Source organism: Fundulus heteroclitus, unplaced genomic scaffold (assembly GCF_011125445.2).
Source record: "Fundulus heteroclitus isolate FHET01 unplaced genomic scaffold, MU-UCD_Fhet_4.1 scaffold_38, whole genome shotgun sequence".
Taxonomy (NCBI): domain Eukaryota; kingdom Metazoa; phylum Chordata; class Actinopteri; order Cyprinodontiformes; family Fundulidae; genus Fundulus; species Fundulus heteroclitus.
This window is the reverse complement of record NW_023396792.1, coordinates 723301-749437: the sequence shown is the minus strand read 5'-3', so window position 1 is coordinate 749437 and position 26137 is coordinate 723301. Positions and strand designations below refer to the sequence as shown.

The following is a 26137-nucleotide window of genomic DNA, read 5'->3' as shown; positions in this document are numbered from 1 at the left end:
TGAGACTTAATTGCATTAAGTGTTACAAAGCTAATCAAGGATCAAAAGTATGCATGCTAAGCAAGTTGGATTTTCATCATATTATCCCCAATCAGAAAGACAAATGTGTTCAGTAGTAGCAAAATCCACTCTGGAAATTCTGCACATACCTGGGATGTGAATATGCTATATGCTCTGTCATAGGCTGTTAAATGGAAAATGGTAACAAAAAAAAAAGAAACGTGTCAAGCGTGCCCAGCTGGGTACGATGAGAATGAACCCTAAAACAGTTGAGGGGGAGGGAGAATCTAATTTAAACAATTTCTTTTCCTTTGATTTACTGTTGCACGTGTTTTCCAGAACTGAAAACTGTTGGATGAAAGGCATTTTCAAAAAAGCAGGAAAACTTGCTTTGTATAAGCATTTAGGGTTGCCATGCCCTTGATGACTGAGAATCTACAACACACAGCTGCTTTAGTTACACCACAGGGATTATCAACCATATTGGCCATAAATTTCATCTAGATATAAAACTGAATTTTGTAACTGAAAAACTACATAAATATTCCCTGACTTAGAACTACCTAATAATCTTTATCACTGCAACAATGGAATCTGATTTGTCCTCTGCATTTACCCCATCCCTTTTAGGGAGCAGGGGGCCGCCACAGTGCGGCACCTGGGGAACATTCTGGAATAAAGTCTATGAGGGGAAAAAAAACAAAAAAACTGGAAACGTGTGGCCTCTCCAGGACACAAACTTCTTTAGGCCACAACTCCCCTTTTATTTAATGTCAGCAAGACTCGGGTAAAACTGTTTGTATGAACTATGGTAAAATCTGAGTTTTCAGATGGCAGAAATCTTGAAATTGCCTCCAGACTGAATGATTTAACTTGTCTGTGATCCTTAGGGCGCATATCTACTGCAGGTACGATGCTGCTCACATGCACACAGCCAAAAAATTCAAGATACAGTATCACTTAAGCATGAAATTTATGATTGTCAGATTGTACCTCTCAAGTTAGGTGAGTCCTTTATTTAGTGAAGTGCAGCAATGATGACTGCACAGAACTTGACTGTATGGAAGGATGAAGTCCTAAAACAAAATGTTCAAGTAAGTTTTGCAAGTAAACAAGTGAAAACTGGTAAAAATCCCATTTGCAGCCTAGTAAAGCTGCGTTTCATCTGCCGACATCAGAAATAAGTGCTTATCAACGACACAGAAGGAACTACATTATTTGATGAAATGTTTCAGGCTTCAGGCGATGTTTTAAAAATGTACGTTTATTTCTTTTATGCAAATTTGTTCAATTACATTTGGGCCCAGAAGAAAGACGGGCTATACATAATTAAAAAGCAAGACTTCCTAAATCACTAGCCCAATTCTGATGTCCATAAACTAAAACTGAAAGTTAACTGCAACTTGAATATGTTTTGGTAAATCATTTAAACAACAGGAACTGCTTCAGTGTCTCGTCGTTTCCAGACCTTTTTGTAGCTTTTCGCTAAGGTCTGCGTGTAGACAAACTTTAGAGTCACTCATCTTCTGCCTGGTGGGTCCGGAGTCGGACCTCAGGTGCTACGTTTCCCACTCCTGCGGGGTGTGTTGGCCCTCTGTCTGCGTCTGGCCTTCCTGTTGTCTCCTCGCCCAACACTCGTTGCTATCTGACTTTGAGAGCTCTGCATAGCTTGAAAGACACTCTGGCGTGTCACTTCCCGGTCCCCACAGGTGAAGCTTAGTGCCACGCCCTCGTTGGTTTTCATGACCCGAGATGTGCCATCAGAAGTGCCGTCGAAGCAGCGCCCGAGCGCGATCTCTTTTGCTGTGCGAGGATCCTGTTCCGTCTCTGTGTAGATCCCGTAGTTGTGGCCCAGAGAGTCCAGAGGTGCCAGCATGGTGAACTCGTTGGTGTCATTGTTGACCGCCAGAGGTAGGTGGTTCACCAGGTAGTCCTGAAGCATGGCGTTCACATGGTCTCTCCAACAGCTACCTTGAGGGATCACCTTCACCAGGGTACGATCCACACGGTCCTGATCGTACAGCATGCCGCCGCACTTGAACTCCAGACACACCGCTGAAACGTTCGCCTGTTCCATATCCCGAATGCTGCGGGTGTCTCTGAGGCCGTACAGCTGGCCTACCGTCTTTGGATGGGTGCCACCCATGTTACGAGACCTTACGTTGATTTCATGTGGACTGTTGATTTTAACCTTGATGTAGCAGGCCCGGTATTCCAAGGGTTTAGGCCACCAGCTCAGGTAATCCTCTGTCCAGCTCATCGGGTCATCTTCATTGAATGGCACGGTGTTGTAGTCATAGCGGTCTCCTTCAACTCTTGAAAACCTGAAGTGTGCCGCACTAAACGGGGCCTCCTCACATTCTTTCAGCTTTTCAAATGCATACACTGGTCCGTTGGATTCCTCGGCTGCATTAGGACCTGGTTTTGCCACGTTGATGCTAAATGCGGTCTTCTTTACTCTGGGGTCCTCGTGGTCGGTCCGCCTGTAGTTGAGTTTGCTCAGGTAAGGCTGGGGCACTCCGACGAGGCTGGGATTGAGTTTAGGGGCAGAGGGCACAGCCTCCAGTTCCTCCCCTCCAAGGTTAGCCATCACGTATGCAGAGTACGCATCAGGTTTCCGTTCGTCACAGAAGGCTGGAAGACAAGCTCCGTTGGGGCCAGTGATGACGCTATCAAAACGACCCCAGGCACGCGGATTGGAGGAGTAGCCAGCTGTTGGTTCCATGTTTATGAGACTCACCACGACTCCTTCTACCTGCTCGCTGGGCATGAAGCGCTCGCTGCGGAAAGCTCTCACTTTTACATAACACCTGCGGTTTTCAGGGACGTCGAGATTGAACAGACGCCTCTCTCTGATCTCCATGTTTCCGATCAAAAACGTTCTCTCCTCCCTTTTGCCCCTCTTTTTCTTCTCCAGCAGCAGACTGCCTTCCTCCTCCCACAGCCCAGTGTCAGGGTTCAGTGACCACAGCTTCATGCTGCTGAGATGCTCTGACATCTTTACCTGGGCAGAGTCCAGGAAAACCTTCACCTCGCCCGCATTTAGAGGCTCGTTATTTTCCTCACCTCTGAAGTCAACTGAAAACATGCCGTAGGTTCTCAGTGGAAGTAAATCCCCTTCACCTCCTATGAAGTTAAGGTCACTTGAAGCCGCAGCAGCGGTAGAGACATCTCTCGGGTCTAAGAACGTAACGCTTGCATTGACGTTACCAGTGAAGACCTCTCCGTTCTCTTTATAGAAGGAGTGAGGTGGAATCTGGATTTGTACCATTGGGTCCTGGCCCTCTACCTCCCCTAGATCTAGAGTGTTAGTTTCTGAGGAGCTGATGGTCACAGGAGCTTTCTTCCGTAGAAGTTTGATTTCATGGTAAATAGCTCCGCCTTTAGTGTTAAATGGGAGCACCTTTGTAGTGTTGACAAATTTCTGCATGTTGTCAACAAAAGTCAACACCAGTCTTTCAGTGTCAGGGGGAACCTGGACAGAGAAGGTGCCTTTGTAGCCCGTGCGGCTAATCCTGACTCCGTTCATGAAGATGTGGCCGAACCTCATTGGCTCACCGTTGTCTGCAGCAATGGCCCAACCATACACAGTGGCCTTGGTCTCCACACATTTCTGACAGCCGCACTCTGTCACCACCATGGTGGGCAGCTGGTAGCCTTGGCACGTCAGCTGCCTCTCTTCCATCCTCGCCACACCGCAGCAGTATGCCACGTTGTCTTTGCACCTGATGGCATTGTCCAGCTGTCCAGCACATGTACCTGAGGGGCACTTTCCCACGTTGTAGTAGAAGGAGTTTGTGCTCTTTTGGTAGCAGTCGTGTGGGAGGCGAATGAGGTGAGGTTCAGGTTTAGGGCTGCACGACTGCTCTTCTCTACCTGTGTTTGAAATGTATGGACAAAAATAAGTTTAACATCGCAAGATCTACCCCACTGACTCGTGTTCAGTTAATTTGTCGGGAACACACCTATGATTTTTAGAGTGGCGGGTTCAGTCTTAACAGCGCCGGACGGCCCACTTGCTCTGCAGTAGTACTCTCCTGCTTGCTCTGGACGTAAATCTTTCAGGACTAGGGTGCTCTCCGATTGCATTTCCATCAGAATGTTGTTATGAAACCTGTTATCTCACACACACATAAGAAAATTTTAGAAAATTGGATAAAAGTTTAACTTAAGAGAAAAAAGAGTCAAGACATTTACTTTTTCAATTCCTGTAGCAGCTATCTGTGCTGTGTGTGTAGAGTTATGAGTTTCCGCTCTTACCATTGGTACTTGTCAGGCGGAGGTGTTCCAGCTACTTTGCAGCAAAAGGCGGCACTTTGTCCCTCTCTCCTTGCTTTACTCTTAGGGTTGCTCACGACATGAAGCTTTTCTAACAAAAAAAGTAAAATGTTACATCCACAGCTTTCTGCAAACACTATACAGCAAAATATTTACAGACAGCTTTTCTTTTATTTTCTGCCATATTTTCTGTCCCTGTTTTAGGTTAGCTAGGATTAACAAAGCAATTTATATATTTGCCAGAATAAAGAGCAAAATTTTTTTCGAACTTTCCCACTTTCAAGTTTATGCACCTTTTATAGTAGTTGGTGCAATTGTTTTTATTGCCATTGCTAGCAATTGCTGGTATTACTGAGACAGATTTGTAGGCAGACTTACTCTCAGACATTGTTCAGATCTACCCACACATTTTCGGTGGTATTGAGATCAGGGTTTGTTGTCCTTAAGCCACTTTATAGATAATCTGGAGGTGGAACACCCATTTGTGGCCAAGCTTTAACTTAACGACTGATATCTTGAGATGTTGCTTCAATATTTGTACAATGTTTTTTTCCTCAAGATGCTGTGTATTTTTTAACATGCACCTGTCATTCCTGCATCAACATGTTGCTGCCACCGCTGTACTTCACATTTAGAATGGTGTTCTCATGTTCGAAAGCTTCCTGCTTTTTCCTTCAAATGTAATGTTGAAGCAGACAACTCAGTTTTAGTGTCATCAGATCACAGGGCAGGACTCTAAGAAATACATTTAGTTTTTCTGAGTGCATTTGCAAACTATAATTAGGCTTTTCATGTTACCTTTGGGGTAATGGCTTCCCCTTCACTGAGTGCCTTTTCAGTCCATCTTATTACAGACATTTTACCCATGGATAACAACACTATCTTGACAGTTTCAGTAGGAACCTTTACACGGCCTTTTGCTTTACCTCTGGGTTTGGTTGGCACATTACGCACCAGAATACACTGATCTCTGAATCACAGAAGTCTTTGAAAGTTAGACTACAGAAAGACGCAGCTCCTTTAGACAACTAGAAATTGTCCTGGATGATGAGCTAAACTTGCTTCGGTTCACTCTTCTCCTCCTTTTGTCTTTGCTGATTTATTTAGATTTTTACACAATATCATAGATGGAAGCAGTGGGTTTCTGGGGGTACCTTAAAATACATCCACGGGTGTTTCTAAGCTTAATGTTTTTTTTTTTTTGTATTTGTTTGTAACCTAATGCTAAAAATATTTTTCTCATTCAGGGATTTAACAACTAGAAATAATGTTGGTAATCCTAAGTAACCTAAACATGTAAATGGTTTTACTGTTTATGTAAATATCTGTGTCCAACTGTGCAGTTTAGGATTTTTTTGTCCATCTGAATTTAGACACAATCCATACCCGCTCTTTTCAGCTGCACGCTGAGAACCGAGGTCCGCTCAGAGGTTATGGGCACAGCAACATCAAGAGTTGCATGACCCTGCAGGCTGATTGTCAAGGTTGTGTTGCCATCAGGGCAGATTCCGGGGATTCGGAAGTGTCCGTTGTGGTCCGTGAGTGTCAGGAGTTTGCCTGAGCGAAGGATGGCTGCCCCCTCAGCAATCAGGCCACCGGCACTTCGCACAGAACCCAGAAGGATGTGCTCTTCACACATGCAAGCATCACAGTCAGCATTCACTTTCCCCATCACACAGTGCAGATAGCAATCTAGAAAGTAGGAGAAACACAAGTGTTAGCTCCTTTGATTAGTTTACGTCTAACTAAAGATATTTGCAGTCTAGTTTATGTATCTCAACCAAGCTCGGCTCACCTGTCTTCACGCACTCAGGTCCATTACATGGTTTTCCTTCTATTTTCGGCCCATTGCAAGTTATCGATTGAGTCTGGCAGCTTCGATAGCGAAGCTGCACGCCCACTTGACCACAGAGCGCAGGACAAGGGCTCCAGTTTGACCAAAGACTCCACATTCCCTGAATGTTCACGCGTCTTTCTGGTAAAATAAAATGACATAATTGTTGTCCAACTATTTTACTGAAGGAAATATCAGATATTATTTTGAGGATGTTATAGGGAAAATCAACAAAAGAAAAAACAATTAAATAACTAGGGCTGGGTATTATCTAGGGTGAGCCGATTCGATACGATTCTCGATATAGCTCAGCTTCATTTGATTTGACTCCAATATCGATATTTATTACTTTCAAATTAATGCTCAAAGTCATTCAATCAAAAAAACAGGCAAATATATTTATGTTCAATTTATCGAACAATGCATTCAATATTTAATGCATTTAAAGTATCACAGAAACCCAAAATGTGCCCAAACATCTAATTTTAGGGACAAAGGCGCTTCTAAAATCCTGTCGGCCATTCTGCAAATTCGTCTTACTTGCACTTTCTCGCTGTGAACAGTAATGGAGTGATGTAATGACGCCCCCTAGAGGTTGGGAGGTATATCGATATTGAAAGCCAGAATATCGATATTAAATCGTTTTTAAAAACATCGATAATAATCTTTGTTTCGATTTTTATGCACAGTCCTAAAAATACCATTATCAAGTGTTTTTGAGAGTTCAAACCTTTTGGACAGAGAAAACGGACTGCATAATTAGAGCAGTTGTGTCCAGGACTTTGCTCTTCGTTGAGACACCAAAATCCTACAGTTGGGTCTGCGTGCACCGTCTCCCCAGTTTCCCGGGCCGGCACCCATTCTGTGGTCCTAGCTTCAATGGCACGTGGAGTCTCACACACTCTGGTACGGTAGTAGAAGCGAATGGCGTCCAGCTGCTCGTAGTCTCCTCGGCCCCCTGGGTGGTCAACGTTGAACCATGTGGTCCACTCATAATCATCTGTACATGTGGAGTTCACAGAAATAGAGACACATAACTTATCTAACATAGTTTAGCAATAGATAAAATCAAAAATACATATGTTTTAAACTGTTATAGTTAATTGAAATCTACCCACCATCAGAGTGGTAGACGGCAGGATTTGACTGCTTGTTGTCTCCCCTCCAGGATCCTGCAACACATAAATGCGTTTGAGTGATTAAAGCCTTTCCGTCATGAGTGGTAAAACAAACAAAGCAGGTGAACTGTTTCGAATGCATTATTTAATTACAAAGATTAAAGGTAAACTAATCCATTGTTTAAATATAGGCGTGTGATGTATGAGCCATATGAGCCACACATCTGCCATGTCGAGCCTCACAAAGACAATGCACTAATGCGGTGGGACAATGATTGAAGAGAGGCAACTAATGTGCAAGGGCTACCAGCTGTTAAGAAATGTGACACCAACACCAAAATGTTTGGTCAGGCTATTGCTGCAGACAATGGTGAGCCAATGTGGTTTGGCCACCTCTTCACTAATGGAGTTAGCTGTAAAGGCTGCAAATGTGCCTACTCTGGCCAGCTTTGACCTGACACGTAACAACTAGTGATGACATGTGAAAATTTATGACCCCGTTTTAAGAAAAAATGAGAAAGCATTTCAAACTTCTAAAAAAGAAAGCAATTTTGACCATCAGCTCCCCAGAAACCAATGCTGGTTTTCTATATGTCCTGGAAATTGGTGTTGGGAATGATGTCGAACCAGAGTTGGGATAAATCTAGCCGCAAGTTAGAAAGCAGTAGTTTTTGCTAATGTTGTGGTGGCATGCTGTTACTAGCAAAATAAGTGGTGTGACAAAGCGGGCAAGAACACCATTTGCATCAGTTTATATATTTTCAGGTAACTTTCTTGTTTGCTTGATTTAGTCATATCTTATTTATTCTGTAGTCTGCAAGCATATACTATCCCGGGTTTGTTTGTGTTTTGCATTTTTACAGATTATCTACTATAACAGCGTGGTTTAAATCAATTCACAATTCCAGATTTATTGTTTGATCATTTAACTTCTGCATTTTATTTTGGTGAACTTAGCTTACTTACCTGTGTTTCAAGAGGAAGTGTTGCCTCACTTCCTGTAATTATAGCTTCCTGCTAAGAGCTGATGTCACTGGAGGGGACCAGGTGAAGTGGGCGAGAGGACAGCTATTTAAATTTGATGTAGTCAGATTTAGGGCTTGTGTAGAATCGTTCTTTATGGATTTAATTGTATGATGTTATGGCCATACTCTAAAAGATGTTGTTAAAACAGATTGAAAGCAATATTAGTGAGTTCAAGCTGTTGTGCCAGTTCAGACGTGACAGAAAGCGGTAACGGACTACGTTACCCATGATGCAATGTGGTCAAAATGGCCACCAACTCATGTGGTCAAAATGGCCACCAACTCCCATCACGCAACACGGCAAAATGGCCGCCGATCAAGGAAACGGCATCAATTCGGGACGTAACGGACTGCGTTACCCATGATGCAATGTGGTCAAAATGGCCACCAACTCCCATCACGCAACACGGCAAAATGGCCGCCGATCAAGATAAGGTTGCTATAGTGATGGCTATAAAAGCCGATCACACACGATGAGCTTCCTTCTTCCCTGGCTGTTAGCCAACCCGAGAAGACACAGCTGATTCCGTTGGGGTGATTCCCCGCCACGTGTTCGATTGCTCGCTGGACCGAGATTTTTCGACGCAACGGTTATTCCCTGCTTTATAACAGGAGGTCGACTTAAATAAGTACTTTTAAATTCCCTCTGATCAAAAGACTGAGAGACGCCGCATCTCCCACTGATCGAAGAGGACCCCGCTTTTGTCTGGCCAACAAAGCGACTGTTGAACCCGGAGGAAGAAACGAAGCAGCTTCTTCCCCGTCCCGCTGCAGCCTGTGGACAACTGCGCTCGTCGAAGCGCGTCCAGAAAGCCACACTCGGAGCGTTCCGGACCAGCCCCGAGGCACCTCAAAGTAACGGGGTTTTTCCCCTTTTTATTTCTGTTTCACCAACAGGGTGTTTAGAAGTGCCTGGGCAGGCGGTAGAACTTTGTAGGTGTTGGTTAATGCTTTTAATCCACGACGAAGTTGGAATTATTTTGCTGAACATTTTCTTTGTATGTGCATGTATTTTACAATTGATTTGCTGCGTTGATTTGTGATCCATCAAGAACCCCGCCGTGGGTTACCGCTTTATTTCTCTTCATCTTTTTCCCTGCTTCCCCCCCCTCTCTCTTTTCGCGTCTTCTTATCAATTTAATCTTTTGTCCGAGCTCAAGTCGTGGGCTTTGCTTTAAACTCCCAGTTAGCTGCGCCCTCTCTAAGCGAGGCATTATCCTATCAGCGTAAGCGTGGTTACGTTATTAGGACCTCCCCTCATACGTCATCGTAGCAGCCATCTTGGGAGGGTCACGTGTATCTGGACTGTAGGTAGCTTAGCTGAACTAGCTTTGTGTAAGACATCAAAGCGTCCAGTGAGATTCCCGAAGCTGTTCTGTCTGTCAATGCTGATACGTGAAATGCCGATGTTTCGAGGGCGGTGTTAAACAACTTTGAGTTAAGTTAAGATCTGCTAACCGCTCATTTTAATCCATTGTTTATTTTTGTTTTGTTCTTTATTTCCACATATATATTTTGCATGTTTTAGTTTAGTAATGAGTAAGAATTCCAAAGTTGTTTGAATCAGAGAATTACTGTAACAGGGAATTGCTTTTGGTTCAATAAAACCAACCACTGCGGAATAGACATTGTTTTGTGTTCAGTCCAATTCACAGTTGCCTGGGTATTCAGAAATCAGAGCTAACCTCCTTTGGAGTTAACATCTGACATTAATACAGAGACAATATCATTGGATGGTGATAAGGAATAAGGATTTAAACTCTAATTGCAGTTACATTGGGGTTCTCACAGCCTGCTGGATAAACCTGGTCGGTTAACAGTCCGACCTGATCATTTATTCCAGCATAAATGAGTTCATAACAGAAAGTTAACTAATGCATTAGTGGTATAAATACTTATAAGCTTATAGCTAACATCACCACCATTTGAACTATATTTGTTATAGCGAAATTTTGAGTTGAATGATTTATTATTTAAATTATAATACCAAATTATAATTAATAATAATAATAAGCATATTCAACCAGCTTATGGCATAGCATAAATTGGCGTTTCCCTGTGTGGGCCAGTCTACTTGTTGGCGTTCCTTTAGACTAAATCGAATAACCAGCAACTTATGAATTTAATGAACACAATCCATATTCCAGCATTTTGACTGCTCACCTTGCCAAAAGGACTATTCAGTCATAATTGATTAAGGAGGTATCATTACTAAATATATACGTGTTTGTGGTGGTTTGAGGTTGTTAACCCGAGGTTTGAATATTGATTTCTGGACTGGAAGTCAGCTAGATTGAAATACACAGCAGCCAGCGTCTGCTACTTGTCAATCAGAGTCTGTGTCGTGTTCTGCTTTGAAAAAAGAGACCCTGCCTCCATCTGGTGGCCAGGATAGGTAGTTGCAGTCACGGTCTTAAAGACAGCTTAGATCGCTCAGTGTCCCGGAGGGACCGTTTTGAAAGTCAGTTTCTTTAAACTTGCCTGATGGTTACGCCCTTTTTGTCTTTTTTTAATTTTATTTTATTCATATTTTCTTTTACTTATTATCATATCTTAATTTTTTTTTTCCTTTTTGAATTTTTATTTTATTTTACTTTTACTATTATTTTATTTTGAACATTTTTCTTTTCTTTCCTCCCTTATCCCCTTCTGCTCATCATAAGTGGTCAAAATTGAGCTGTGATTTTGAAACTAGGGTTGCAATTTAGCGGTTTTTAACTGTCATTCTTTGCCACCTCTGAAGCTCCAAAACACTTTGCTATTTTCCACACATGTGTAGAGCACCTGTTCTGAAATAACTTACATCACAAACAAAGCCACAGCTTTATCATTTAATTACTGGCCGAAAGGTTAGTGGTCCATGTCACTCAAAGTTAATTTTCTCAAAGTTAAACAAGCATATTAACCGTTCCTAAAACATAGGAATTGTAAGTCGCAGGGTTGATTTTCCCCTGCGCAGCCTAGTTAAACGCACGTATTTGAACCCACTTACTGCAGTAAAGTGAGTCATAGTGCGTGTTTGCTGTTAACAGTTAAAGTGAAGCCACTTAACGGTTGTGTTAGCAGTTGTTGTTTAGCGCTGAGCTAAACTAAAGTGTATGCGTTGTTGCTTAGTGCTAAGCTAGAATACAGCGTTGTTATTTGTTGTCTGTCATTTAGCGCTCTGCTAAACTACAGTGTTACTTGTTGTGTTGTTATCCATAGCTGACAAAGAATGGATAGTAGCGGTTCTTCAGTCAAAGGAGCTGAAGGTCCAAACCATTCCATTGGAATGGAGGCCCAGGATGTCATTAGCTCACTGCTTAAAATGACACCGGACGAACAAACCCGTCTGAATCAGTTTAACATAAAGGACTGTGAGAGGAGAATTCAGGAATTGGTGGAGGAGGTCCAGAGCAAACCTAAACATAGATTGGTAGCAGATGTTTTGGGTGAATTAACTGCGTTATACCACCGAAGGTTAACGCTAGAGACCAATCTGCGTAACAGAGAGGTTGAGAGGCGTGCTTTAGCTGAGGAAAGAATCAGGGAGCTAGAACAGAGAAGTGTTCAGGGCAGCTGTCATCCCACAGAGGAGCGAGAGGAGGATCGCATTAGCTTGCAGACAGAAGGATCTGAGTGTGAGAACTCCAAAGGAAAACATGGAGATCACACCTGGAGGACATTGGATGAACTGGGCCCTCAGACACCTTCTGAGCGAAGGGTAAGCGAAGGTCAGGACAGATATAGCAGTGTGATACAGAAAGAAATGCCTAAACAACTTACGGTGGCAATCAGGACTGATCCACATGATGTAAATCATGGGAAAACACCTGCTTCCCACCTGACCCCTGACACGGTCCGCTGTGATCTTTTCCCCCCACCAGGGCGACGAGAGCACCGTTCCTGGGACACAGGTGAACCCCACTCCTCTGAACTGCGTCCACAGACAAGAGTTCATGACAGGGGGGGTCCCCCTGAGTCCCACGAACGGCCGCCTCCGCCAGGTAGGTGGTCAGAACTAGAGCCTCCCTCCTATCGTGGTTACCACAGGCAGGAGTCGTCAGGAGAGGACTCAGATGGACCAGCTCCGATCCCTGAACAGGGACTGCGGATGCGTCAACTTGAGTCCCTGGCCCGAGACATAGAGCGTTTTGATCCTAGCAATACAGAATCCACCATTGATGACTATCTCAGAGAGGTAGAGCGCTGTCTGCTAGACTTATATAGCCCCTCAGCTCGAGAAAAGTTGAAGCTTATCTGGAAAACCACGTCCAGAAGTGTCCATGTTTTCATAGAAAGCCTCCCTCCAGCTACACGTGACCGTTATTCAGCTCTTTGTCAGGCTTTAAGAGAAGAATATTCGGCGTTTACAGACCCAGCTTCGGCCACTCTTGGAGCTTTTGCAATTCAGCAAAAGAGAACTGAAGCACCAAAAGAGTACTACCGTCGCTTGCGGGCTGCTTACTTTCAGGGACGAAATGCTCCCGGCTTGGAGGAAGACCACACTTTCAAATCTTTGTTCCTCCATAATCTTCATGAAAGCGTGCGTTATGAGGTTACCATGCATTGTAGAACCAAGAAACTTACGATGCAGGAAATCAGGAAATACGCGCAGGTGGCATGGGAAACACGTGTCCGGCCCAACAAAGGAGCCGATAGTGATAAAAAGGTTCTGCAGATTCAAGCCGAACCAGAAAAGAGTTTAGGTCTGGAGGGACATGAGATGCCTCCCTTCAAACCTAAAACTAGATTTGGTCCTAAGAAGCAACACGGTTTTGAGCCGCAGCAGAAGAAAGCTTCCCAGGATAGGAGAGGTCAGCATGGCAGCATGGAAGGTGAGAGGTTTCAAAAATGGCACAGGCCGGATCCAGCTCGATACGGTAAGCAAACTGACAGGCCAGAAAGGTCGAAAAGCACACATGACAACAAAGGCTGGAACCTGCGCATGGAGGAGTCAATGAGAAAGGAGATGGAGGAGACTTTTCGCAGGTTGCTAGCCGAAACAGTGCGTCAGATCGCGCCGCAGCCGTCCCAGCCATCATCCAATCCTGTCGACCCTCCAGGTAAGCCAGGCCCAAAACCCCCGCCAGCATGACTAGGCGTGGACCAGGCTTCCCCTTCTAACAGAGTTTATCTGATTAAAGGGGGGGACCAACCGAAAATTCACCGACAACCTTTTAAGATCCCATCAGCAGGTGATCAGAAAGCCCCTTTTCTAAGGTTTTTAGGTGAGCTAAACCATCATGAAAATGCACACCGCTTATACTGCTCGACAGTTATCGGAGGATGTGTAACTGCAAATGCTCTTTTAGACACGGGTTCCGAGATCAGTCTAATGTGCTCAGATTTGTTTGATGAGGTGACCAGAGCTATGGTGTCTCTTGGGAAACCGTTCCAGGTGGAGACCTGTGACGTGGGCATCACCAGCTACACTCAGGATCAGTCATGCATCACCAAACGGGCGTGGTTAGACATCACTTTCCGTGACATGACCCTGGTGCACCCCATCTACATATGTACTTTGGACACAGAACCTTTTCTTGTGGGTCAGGACCTGTTGAACAGGTTAGCCCCACTCATTGACTGCTATCATGGTCATCTTTGGGCCCAAGTGGGGACCCCCAAGCCCCTCACTTCTGGAAGTGGACTGTCCGTCCCTATCAACCAGGTGACATGCTCCGAGGAGCCCAAAGAACTTTTAGCACCATTTCTGCCTTCCACAGAGCCGATTTCCAAATCCTCTGACACACCCCTGCTTGAGCTGAACAACCGCTCAGCTTACATTTTAGTGGAGAATCCAACTCGCATGCCGATCCAAGTGGTGGCGAAGAAACCTCTTGGGGTGCTCATCGAAAGCTCTTTCCACGACTTTGAGCTGAGCATTCCCGTCATCGGAGACCTGCCCTTATCCTTGACCGGCAGACAGGACTCTCCAGACACCGTGTTTACTTTTCCTTCCAACATGATCCAAATCAGGCGACATGAAGCTCGGCCTGCTGGATCCATTTGTGGTGCAACGCTTGAAGCTAAAGGAAATCTGTTGGTGTATGCGATAACAACCAACCCAACAGAACCAGCACCAAATCAACCAGAGAACCGGGACTCACCCACTGAGCCCAGCCCTGGTTTCGAAACAGAAATTATGCAACAGCTGGGAAAAGCTGATGCACTGACCACTGAAACAGAGGAAACGGCACTTAAGGAGCTGTTTTATGAGTTTCAGCCCATTCAGCCCAAAGATTCAAACGAACTTGGGATCACATTGACACATGTCCACGACTCACCAGTAGGAGAACACAGAAGCTGCAAAGCTAATCTGAAAACTCTCCAACAGGTGACGTCCCGGCCTTCAACGGCCCAGGACACCCAGGAGTATGTACAAGGCTGCTTAACCTGCAGCCAGTTACAACCCACACGACCACTAGACCAAGCCCTGCTTCAGCAAAGGGGGGTTATATGTCCATGGTCACATTTGCAGACTGACTGGATCGGTCCAGTCCCCAAATCGTCAAGAAATAACAAATATCTTTTGACAATAACAGGCAGTTTCACAGAATGGGTCGAATGTTTGCCGGCACCGAATGACACCGCTGTCACCACAGCAGCCCTGCTGCTAAATCACGTTTTCAGCCGGTGGGGCCTTCCCCTGTCCATCGACTCGGACAGAGGAACGCATTTCACGTCAAACATTCTGACCGCGCTTCTCGATATGTTGGGCGTGGAAGTTAAATTCCACATCACCTACCGCCCACAGTCATCCGGACAGGTGGAGCGAATGAACTGCACCGTGGCCAGCATGTCAAAGGAACATGCCAGCAGCCATGACAGGGACCGGGATACAAAGCTTCCCCTGGTCCTAATGCTAGTCCGCTCTACTTCACCATGCTCCACAGGGGTGACACTTTTCCAGATGATGACAGGAAGACAAAGGACACTTCCCCTGAATCTCATCTACCAACCCGAAGACGTCAGTGTGACAACCGTCTACACTGCACACCAGTGCGTCACTGACTTAACAGACCGTCTCCGAACGACTTTCGCGTGGCCTCGAAAGAACCTAGAAGCCCGCATGCAAAGTCCAGAGTACACATGGGTTCATGCGAACCAAATTAAACCGTCCACCAAACTCTCCTCGCAGGGAAGGGAGCCTAACTCCGCCCCCGCCGAAGAGAACAATGCATAGCATTAAATAGGACAAGTGCATGTTCAATCAGGACACTTTAAACATGCACTAACAAAGCAAGTGTCCATACATAACTTCACGTCCATAATTTCACACTCAGCCATAACACCATGCATTGCTTTGGAAACGCTCACAGAAGTGGTAAAGAATGACATGATGTATACTCAGGTTGTTAGAGATTTAATGCAGGACCTCACTCGAGAGGTTAGTTCATCCATAAATAGCCTTGCTGAAGGACGGATTCCTCCGTACCTGGTACCAATAGATTTGGTCGAAAAGGTTCTCAAATCTGCCTCTAGTGAAACACTGCAACCACCACAAATACACCTGGCGTACAGCCTAGGTAGTGCAATTCCAATATTTGTAAATCCTGACAACTTGGAGATAGGATTTATGCTAAACCTTCCCATCATTGAAAGGGCTAATGTGTATAGGCTTAAATCAGTATTGAATGTCGGTTTTTGGCAAGGTGAGACCCACGTACACCTACAAACTCCCTCAATATTGGCCTATCATGATGCTGACCCCAAACTTTATTTAGTCCCTAATTTGGATTTGTGTACCAAAACCAAAGACATCCACTGGGTATGCCCAAGCAACCCATTTATCAGAGATTGAAATAATAGATGTCTTTAAGGGATACAATTTCAGCATTGATGTCGGCATTGAAAGACAGCTTTTACTCGCAGGCACGCAGCTGATTAAATTCAGTCTCACTCCATCAGAGTTGAGCTCGGTCCCTCTGCTTCGCTTCCCCAGAGCTACAGAGTCGACCGACACTCACATTATGACCATTATTGTGGTTCTCCTTGTATTTGGATGGGCCATCACTACTGCGATGGCGTATGCAGCATACAAGCAGATCAAACAGTTGCAAACCAGGGTTGACGCCCTCACCTTTGTCGCTCCCAGGTTCGTAGCACCAGCTCCTTGAAGGCCATAAGCTGATTAGACTACGAACCGCTGTCTCTTTCCTTTCCCCTTTTCCCTCTCTCCTTTTTTTGGTTCAAAGTTCAAACCTGATGACCAATGAATGTATTGACGATGGTGATTGTGAAGTTTGCATTTCTTTTTTTTTTATTACTTTATTGTTGCCTTATTAGCCAATAGAAATGACTAGCTATAGCTTAGTCCTGCCCAGGCTAGGTCACTGACCCAGGCACAATGAATGCTTTGTTTTTCCTCCTCTTGGATGATGAACTGAACTGCATGAATCCCAATGGACTACTAGAAAGACTATTAGGTTGTTCCACTCATGCACAACGGATTTTCGTCACGCCAGAATGGACTTGGTTGTAGCTTTAAAGACTGTGACCAGCATCCCACTCTTCAAAGCTAAAGGGGGGTATGTTGTGCCAGTTCAGACGTGACAGAAAGCGGTAACGGACTACGTTACCCATGATGCAATGTGGTCAAAATGGCCACCAACTCATGTGGTCAAAATGGCCACCAACTCCCATCACGCAACACGGCAAAATGGCCGCCGATCAAGGAAACGGCATCAATTCGGGACGTAACGGACTGCGTTACCCATGATGCAATGTGGTCAAAATGGCCACCAACTCCCATCACGCAACACGGCAAAATGGCCGCCGATCAAGATAAGGTTGCTATAGTGATGGCTATAAAAGCCGATCACACACGATGAGCTTCCTTCTTCCCTGGCTGTTAGCCAACCCGAGAAGACACAGCTGATTCCGTTGGGGTGATTCCCCGCCACGTGTTCGATTGCTCGCTGGACCGAGATTTTTCGACGCAACGGTTATTCCCTGCTTTATAACAGGAGGTCGACTTAAATAAGTACTTTTAAATTCCCTCTGATCAAAAGACTGAGAGACGCCGCATCTCCCACTGATCGAAGAGGACCCCGCTTTTGTCTGGCCAACAAAGCGACTGTTGAACCCGGAGGAAGAAACGAAGCAGCTTCTTCCCCGTCCCGCTGCAGCCTGTGGACAACTGCGCTCGTCGAAGCGCGTCCAGAAAGCCACACTCGGAGCGTTCCGGACCAGCCCCGAGGCACCTCAAAGTAACGGGGTTTTTCCCCTTTTTATTTCTGTTTCACCAACAGGGTGTTTAGAAGTGCCTGGGCAGGCGGTAGAACTTTGTAGGTGTTGGTTAATGCTTTTAATCCACGACGAAGTTGGAATTATTTTGCTGAACATTTTCTTTGTATGTGCATGTATTTTACAATTGATTTGCTGCGTTGATTTGTGATCCATCAAGAACCCCGCCGTGGGTTACCGCTTTATTTCTCTTCATCTTTTTCCCTGCTTCCCCCCCCTCTCTCTTTTCGCGTCTTCTTATCAATTTAATCTTTTGTCCGAGCTCAAGTCGCGGGCTTTGCTTTAAACTCCCAGTTAGCTGCGCCCTCTCTAAGCGAGGCATTATCCTATCAGCGTAAGCGTGGTTACGTTATTAGGACCTCCCCTCATACGTCATCGTAGCAGCCATCTTGGGAGGGTCACGTGTATCTGGACTGTAGGTAGCTTAGCTGAACTAGCTTTGTGTAAGACATCAAAGCGTCCAGTGAGATTCCCGAAGCTGTTCTGTCTGTCAATGCTGATACGTGAAATGCCGATGTTTCGAGGGCGGTGTTAAACAACTTTGAGTTAAGTTAAGATCTGCTAACCGCTCATTTTAATCCATTGTTTATTTTTGTTTTGTTCTTTATTTCCACATATATATTTTGCATGTTTTAGTTTAGTAATGAGTAAGAATTCCAAAGTTGTTTGAATCAGAGAATTACTGTAACAGGGAATTGCTTTTGGTTCAATAAAACCAACCACTGCGGAATAGACATTGTTTTGTGTTCAGTCCAATTCACAGTTGCCTGGGTATTCAGAAATCAGAGCTAACCTCCTTTGGAGTTAACATCTGACATTAATACAGAGACAATATCATTGGATGGTGATAAGGAATAAGGATTTAAACTCTAATTGCAGTTACATTGGGGTTCTCACAGCCTGCTGGATAAACCTGGTCGGTTAACAGTCCGACCTGATCATTTATTCCAGCATAAATGAGTTCATAACAGAAAGTTAACTAATGCATTAGTGGTATAAATACTTATAAGCTTATAGCTAACATCACCACCATTTGAACTATATTTGTTATAGCGAAATTTTGAGTTGAATGATTTATTATTTAAATTATAATACCAAATTATAATTAATAATAATAATAAGCATATTCAACCAGCTTATGGCATAGCAAAGCGTAAACTGTTTAGGGTTACCTGTTTATGGAAGAGTCAATTGGAGGCCATTTTGTTAGCCAGAAAATGAGGGTATTTAAAAACAGAGAAAGTTGAGATGCTCAGGAGGGAGGAGAGAACCAGGTCAGTGTAGCTGAGTGCACTTGACATTAAGTTTTGGTTGTTTTAAGTTAAGTTATGATTTGTTGAGCCATGTTAACCTCTGAGTTTTTTTTTATTTTGTAAACGTTTTTTCACTATCTTTGTTCCAAATAAACCACCTGCTATACTGTACATCATCTGCCTACTGCCTTCTTCCGCCATTTTGGCCAGGCTGTCTCACAAGCTGAAATTCTCCTCTTAATTAGTTAAAAATGAATATTAACATAGCCACAAATAGTATCTATCTATCTATCTATCTATCTATCTATCTATCTATCTATCTATCTATCTATCTATCTATCTATCTATCTATCTATCTATCTATCTATCTATCTATCTATCTATCTATCTATCTATCTATCTATCTATCTATCTATCTATCTATCTATCTATCTATCTAATCTATCTATCTATCTATCTATCTATCTATCTATCTATCTATCTATCTATCTATCTATCTATCTATCTATCTATCTATCTATCTATCTATCTATCTATCTATCTATCTATCTATCTATCTATCTATCTATCTATCTATCTATCTATCTATCTATCTATCTATCTATCTATCTATCTATCTATCTATCTAGTTTAGAGAAATCAAAACCATCTGACATGTTAAGAGTTCATATTGAGTTGAGATGACTTGTTATGAAGTGGCGTTATGTAAATAAACGCAATTGGATTTTTTATACATGTGCCACCATGTTAATTTTATAAAGTTGTGTATGTTTGGCGCGCTTCAACTCTCCCAGTGGTAACTTTAGCTTCGGTTGACCTTCTTATTATATTTCTGACCACGAACTCAGACTCGACTTCTGAATACCAAGCCAATGCACCGTAACAGTCTAGGGATGTAGAAGACCAGGAATCATTGGTCAAGGTTCTGTCTCATTTCTTTTATAAGTGGAACAGAGGTCTTTACTGGTACACTGAGGTATGATGCTATTTGTTTTTATGCAGCTCTCTTGGGCTTCAACCAGATTGAGGTCCGGACTTTAACTGGACTGTTTTAATATTTGATTCCCTTCTTTTTCTGTAATTTCATTAAATAATTGTCTGTGTTTTTATGACGCTTGAGATGTGTGAAACAGTTTGGGTGTAGCTTCAGCAGTTTGACAGATGGATCCAGTCAACACCAAAAACAAGAGGGGAAAACTATCATTTTTTTGTTAGAGAGTAAAGACTTCACTTAGCAGCTCTTTAAACAAACCATACATGTTATGAATTTCCCTCACTGTTCTCTCATGAAGTTATCATTCAATATGTTAAATTAGGCCAGTGAAGTCAAAACCACCATTGTCTATGAGCATTACATGGACTGAACTCAAAGTGAACTTGCCAGAGAATTTTACTTCAGGGAAAAGTTAAAGCTGTGCTAAATGTTTTTTGCTTTTGAATGATTGTCCTCACCGTGGAATGATGGACTCCAGATTGCTTTGAAGCAGCTGTAATAACCCTCTCTGGGTTTATAAGCAGCAACACTGGCTTCTCTAGGGTCGTTACTCAAGTCTGCTACTCATTCAACCTCTTTTTAACACAAAGATCTGGTAAATGTCACTTGTTACTATGACACCCAAACTCTATCATGACAAGTAAACCAAACAACTTTGATTATTTGACCATCGTTTTTTTTGCCCTTTCTTTTTCTAAATAAATAATAACACGGCATAACTTGTGTTTTGTTTAGCTGACTGGGATCCTAACGTTGCTCTCATGTCTGTTTTCTTCATTTCCCTGTTGACATTTTAGCTCATCCCTTGTGCATCAGTTTCTTAGTCTGTTCTTGCGTTCTTATTCATTTAGATATTATTTCTGTTAAGACCTCTGTTAGATTAAAACAAAAACAAATGAAAAAGCAGATTCTTCTTTGCTGAAAGGCTTTTTTTAAGTTATTTTTTCTGAGACTTTTTCAGTCTGAGGAAGGTTTTCCTGTAACTCCTCAGCCCAAAGAAGTCTCTTGGAGAAGAGAAGAGACAAAATGTTTCAGCAAACAAGAACCCGCCTGGCCGTTTTTGATCTTTCTATCTAGATCATTGAGATGCAGCTGGACGTGTCTGTTAGATATTTTCCCCTGGGTCAGCTCTTGATTAGTCTCCCTTCTTCAGCTGCTCTGCTTTCTCTCTGCAGCATCTGATCCTAATCTCCTCTGATGACCTCTCCGGGCTTTCTTGCCCATTCCTGCTCTCCCTCAGTGTTTAAGCTCGTCTCTCCATTCACTGCTAGACCCTTCTGTTATTTCTATGGACTCCTTTCTTCCTCCAGCTTCTCCGTTCCTCTGCCTGCTCCCTGCACTTGTGCGTGTTCCTTGTCTGGTTATGCGGGTTCTTTGCTGTAGGTTTTTTGTTCGTTTTGCATTAAAAGTTCTTCACTGCTCCACTCCTGGTTCAGCTTGCATTTGTGTCCTATTACAAACCAACAGTGGCATTTTCCCAATATTTACACCTGTTCAACACCAAATATTGTCCTATTATGTTAAATTAAACGTTGTTGAGACTTGCTGTACACACATCACTCTGCTGTGATTAAAAGGAATTAAGAACTATCTTTAGTGAAGAAACTTCTATGAATGAAAGCTTTCTGGGAATTAACTGACATACTGGGAAACCCTACTATTGGTAAGGAAAGTAAATGAATTGGAAAAAATAAATATTTTTAGCTTTGTAGAAAAGTAAGTATACAGGACTGTCTCAGCAAATTAGAATATTGTGATAAAGTTCTTTATTTTGTGTAATGCAATTAAAAAACATGAAATGTCATACATTCTGGATTCATTACAAATCAACTGAAATATCGCAAGCCTTTTATTGTTTTAATATCGCTGATTATGGCTTACAGCTTAAGAAACCCAAATATCCTATCTCAAAATATTAGAATATCGTGAAAAAGTATACTAGTAGGCTATTCAACTAATCACTTGAATCGTCTAATTAACTCGAAACACTGCAGGGTTTCCTGAGCCTTGAAAAACACTCAGCTTGGTTCAGTAGACTAAATCACAAGTATGGTAGTGGTTAAGAGACGACATAAGATTCTCACAGTAACTGGTGTACTGACCATGGCATTACTGTCCTTGATTGGCCTGCCAATTCCCCTGACCTGAACCCCATAGAGAATTTGTGGGGTATTGTGAAGAAGAAGCTGAAAGACACCAGAGCCAACAATGCAAATGAGCTAAAGGCCGCTATTGAAGCATCCTGGGCATCCATAACACCTCAGCAATGCCACAGGCTGATTGCCTCCATGCCACGCCGCATTGATGCAGTAATCTGTGCAAAAGGATTCCCAACCAAGTACTGAGTGCATTAATGGACATTTTCAAATGTTTGATTTTGTTTTGCTGTTATAAATTTTTTTTTACTTGGTCTGAGGAAATATTCTAATATTTTGAGATAGGATTTTTGAGCTTTCTTAAGCTGTAAGCCATAATCAGCGATATTAAAACAATAAAAGGCTTGCGATATTTCAGTTGATTTGTAATGAATCCAGAATGTATGACATTTCATGTTTTTTAATTGCATTACAGAAAAATAAAGAACTTTATCACAATATTCTAATTTTCTGAGACAGTCCTGTATAACAGAAATATATTTGATCGGAGGGTGGGGGAATCTTGCTTTGGGGGAAGTGATGAGGTCAGCAAGTTTCTGGAGAGCTGGGTGTCTTTCTTTGTGGAGATTTCATGTTTTCGTTGTTTCTGCGTTGACTCGTGGACTGGCTATCCTCATAACACTGAAAGCATACTGATAGATGGCATGAGAGTCCCTTGGTTGTCATTAGCAGATTCCCTGTCGTCTAAAACTGGAAAGCCTCTCTCTGACCACTCTATCATTTGATTGAAATTTGATTGGCAGGTTATTACTTGTAGGGTTTTTCGAGTAACATTTGTCAGTTTCCTTCTAGGACGTTGTTCAGTGACCGTGCTTATTTATTCCTTGTTCAGTTCTGACACAGCAGATCAAGTCTTTTCACGGTTCAGTAGTTAATTTAGGAGTAGTTATTTATTGTGAATAGGCAGGTTATGATTTGAACTCATTCTTGTTCTTTTTTTACTTAAAAGATCACAGTGCATGTCGGTAACTGTGTGTAAAAACTGCTTCCAACCACAAATATATTGTTGTTTTCTTTTTAAAATGTCCCTGAAAACTCAAATTGCAGGGTCTGAAAAAAAAAAAAAAGTAGAACACCTAATCATTAAAGTTCCAGCAAGTTATTTTTGTTTTGCCTTCACACGTCCGTGATAGACGGGAAACCCTGCTGATGCAGCAAGATTATGCTAACTCAGAGACAGGAACTTCTGGACCTCCAGCGACTGTACCAGGGTCCATTGGGTGCATTTTTGGAGTGACTTTTTAGAGCAGATATAGAACTGTTGTTGAGGCTGACCTCCCTTCATCTGAGTAATAAGCAGCTGAACGCACCAGAGGAAAAAAATCAGGTTGATCCAAAATAATAATCAGCCACTTTAGCCTCCGTAAGTCGTGTATTATCAGTTTGATCTCTGGTGGTTCTGATTCTAGAAACTAAACTTCATTTGGAGTGGATTCCTCCCATTTTTTTCCTATTTATTCTCAATTTTTATTTTGGGACAATAAAAAAACTGAACGGAATTGAAACAATTTGTTTACATTTTGCTTCCAAATAGCCACCCTTTGAAAAGGTGTTGCTCAATGATTTTCCAGGCTTTCTGAAGTCTTTTTTCCCTTTAGAAATAAGATTTTTTTTTTTTTTTTACTTAATTTTAGTAGAATGGAAATTTTCTTAGGAATTTGTATTTGTTTGTTAAACCTTGTACTTCTGAGCTTTGAATTATTTGAGCATAGCATGGATCATAAACTCAACCAATGCACCAGTTTTATGTCAACATGCGACATATTACTAAGAGAAGAACCTATGTTAAATAGGATCTTTAGGTCATTTTGTATATCCAGGATTTTTTGTTTTTGATATTCCTGAATTTTAGATATTTTATAAGCTGTAGATAAATTTTTTTCTGTAGAGCTGACACTTCTTTTTTGCTCCCAAATTTCCTCCTTTTAATGCACACCTTGCCACAATGTGACTGCCTTCATATTCAAAGGCAGGGCAGAAAATGAGTATCAAAGCAACAAAAGTCCAAAGAAAGAAAAACCAGCAAGGCTGAAAAGACATTAATGAAAACCACTTTGAAATGTTGCAAGATTACATTTTTTTAAGAAACATCAGGTGACTCATAACATACTGTAAATGCAGCCTGAAAAAACCAAACATGAATAGAAGGGACAAGACAAAACATTTTGAAAGTCCCACCTTGAACTGTGAGAACAGCGGCTGCAGTGATTCCCAGAAAGATGAGAAAAGGCCTCCGAGACATTTTCACACTCTACCGGCACACTGGACCCTCCAAATGTTCTCCTCCTCTGGTGTCTGTTTCTCTACAGCAAGTCCACGCAAAAGAAAAATCTTCAGCAGCAAAAACACCTGGTGGAAAGATTTAGTTAAAATATGTTCCATGTCATGAATGTTCAGCACATGCTGTACATCCCTACAAAAGAGCGAAACAGACAATAAAATTACACTAAAACATGGACCTGGGGGTTAATCATGATGCATTTATAAAAACAAAAGCTTGTTTCAGGAATGAAAACCAAATGTTGCGGTAAATACATGCAGTATGCTTCTTTTCTTTTGAGCTTTTTGAAGTGAAAAAACCTGGATAGACAGAGCTCTGCTCTCAGATTACACATCTGTGTTAGCCATCACCGTTTGTCAGGGGAAAACTCCAACATATTTGCATCCACTGCTGAAACTCTGACCACACAACCCAAACACCCACACACAAACACATAAGGACTGACTTAAGAAGAGAAAAAAATGGACACGAACTACCTTGCTGTGGCTGTTATTGTGTTTATTTCTACTATTTTACAGTGAATATGTAGAAAAAGAAAAATTAAATATGAAGCAGAAAGGGAGAAATAAAGAAACCATGGCGCAAATGTCCTTTTCAAATCTTAACTACAGCTTTTGATTTAGGAAGTATGTATGATTCATTTTACAGAAGATGTTAAAATTTTAGCCTCAAAAAACTTGACTTAGATCTCTCCTTCAGCAGGTTGCTTTTAGCACTTTAATTCCCACATGGTGATAATCAGACTTCTCTGCACAGCATGATCCGCATATCAGATTAATCAGAACTTATAAGTAGAGTTAATTTCTTCTTACCTGCTCTGAAAACGAACCCTTGCTACTGAGCTTCTGGTTTTAAAGTTCTGAAGTTGAAAGTCTTCTTTTACCTTTTTATTTTCTGAATTTTTTTGTCTCACATTTCTCTCCTCTTCTTGGGTTCGTTCTTCTACTCTGACGCCCTCCTCCCCCGTCTCTTTTATACCTCTCTGCCTGTGCCACCACTCCCTCCTCTTTCAGCAACTGGCCACAGGGTATTTCTGTTGCATCATTAGATTTGTATTTTTCACCTCCCCTCAGTAGATCTATGACATCAAACGATTATTTGGTGGCCCGTTGTATAAAAGAGGAATTATCAGAGGCTCCACATTACAAAGGCAAGTGTTAATAGATTGACCTCTGTGTTAAAAGATCGATGGCGATTGAGTCAAACTGGGTATTTGTTCTCAGCTCGGCTCCCAACCTGCCCGTCAATTCAATTATTCTGTTTGAAAAGCATGATTTCTAATTAAGATATTTTTTTTTTTATCTAGGATCACACATAGGTAGAAAATTATGTCTTCTGTTTTAAGATGATAATTATAAAACAGAAGCTGAAAATGATCTGACCAAGAGAAAGATTTTATCATTAGTGTTACTAATTCAACACAGCCTTGCCTCACATGTTTCAATGTCAGATTTAAACACATTTGTTTCACATCCGTTATTAAATTTGTGCTCCCTGCTTCCGAGGAGATATTATAGTGCAGCTGTTGGCATATTCTTTGTGTTGTGTTGATTTGAACTTTGGTGTAATGTGGGTTTCATCATTTATTTCTACAATGTAAACTCAGATCCAGTTTCCCCCTCAAAGTGATGCTTATTTTAGAAAATAAATAGATAAACAAAGTACTCTGCAAAAGTTTCAAGCCATTCTAAATCTATTTTAACTTTGATTCAATTAGCCACATTTTCTACTGATCTTGATCGACAGTTATCCAGGCTTTCTTTCTCATTTCTTTTCTTTTAATACTTTGCAGGTTTTCTGTCCAGTCCTTGCATCTGGACCTGTCGGAATATATCAAGTGTGTTGTGTGTGATTAAAATCAAGAAAATAGGTCAAATGAAGGATGAAAGGCGGCATGGCAGGCCCAAAAACGGTATCTTCAGCTGATAACTGTGCCTGAAAGTCATGTTTCTGAGAAACAAAAACAAAAA

The 26137-nt window shown here is 42.3% G+C and overlaps 1 protein-coding gene across 2 annotated transcripts; it reads right to left on the bottom strand.

Moving 5' to 3' along the window:
- Positions 1-1244: 1244 nt before the first annotated feature.
- LOC105916303 (cartilage intermediate layer protein, nucleotide pyrophosphohydrolase) lies at positions 1245-25121 on the bottom strand. Of its 2 annotated transcripts, none has more exons than XM_012850728.3 (9): positions 24980-25121; positions 24065-24235; positions 7231-7284; positions 6843-7112; positions 6074-6253; positions 5665-5970; positions 4261-4369; positions 3966-4114; positions 1245-3876 (listed from the first exon to the last, which is right to left on the bottom strand). In XM_012850728.3, the coding sequence occupies exons 2-9, from the start codon at positions 24126-24128 to the stop codon at positions 1553-1555; spliced, it is 3456 nt and encodes a 1151-aa protein (XP_012706182.2). In that variant the 5' UTR covers positions 24129-24235; positions 24980-25121; the 3' UTR covers positions 1245-1552. The 2 variants fall into 2 exon arrangements, with proteins under 2 accessions (XP_012706182.2, XP_035986656.1); XM_036130763.1 differs by having other exon boundaries at positions 25051-25069.
- Between the last annotated feature and the right edge of the window lie 1016 nt (positions 25122-26137).

Excerpts from the sequence above, each read along its gene's own strand:
- LOC105916303 (XM_012850728.3), bottom strand. The coding sequence starts at position 24,128 with ATGTCTCGGAGGCCTTTTCTCATCTTTCTGGGAATCACTGCAGCCGCT. Across the intron at positions 7,285-24,064 it reads CGCTGTTCTCACAGTTCAAG|GATCCTGGAGGGGAGACAAC; the intron begins GTGGGACTTTCA and ends TATGTGTTGCAG. Across the intron at positions 7,113-7,230 it reads TGCCGTCTACCACTCTGATG|ATGATTATGAGTGGACCACA; the intron begins GTGGGTAGATTT and ends CCACATGTACAG.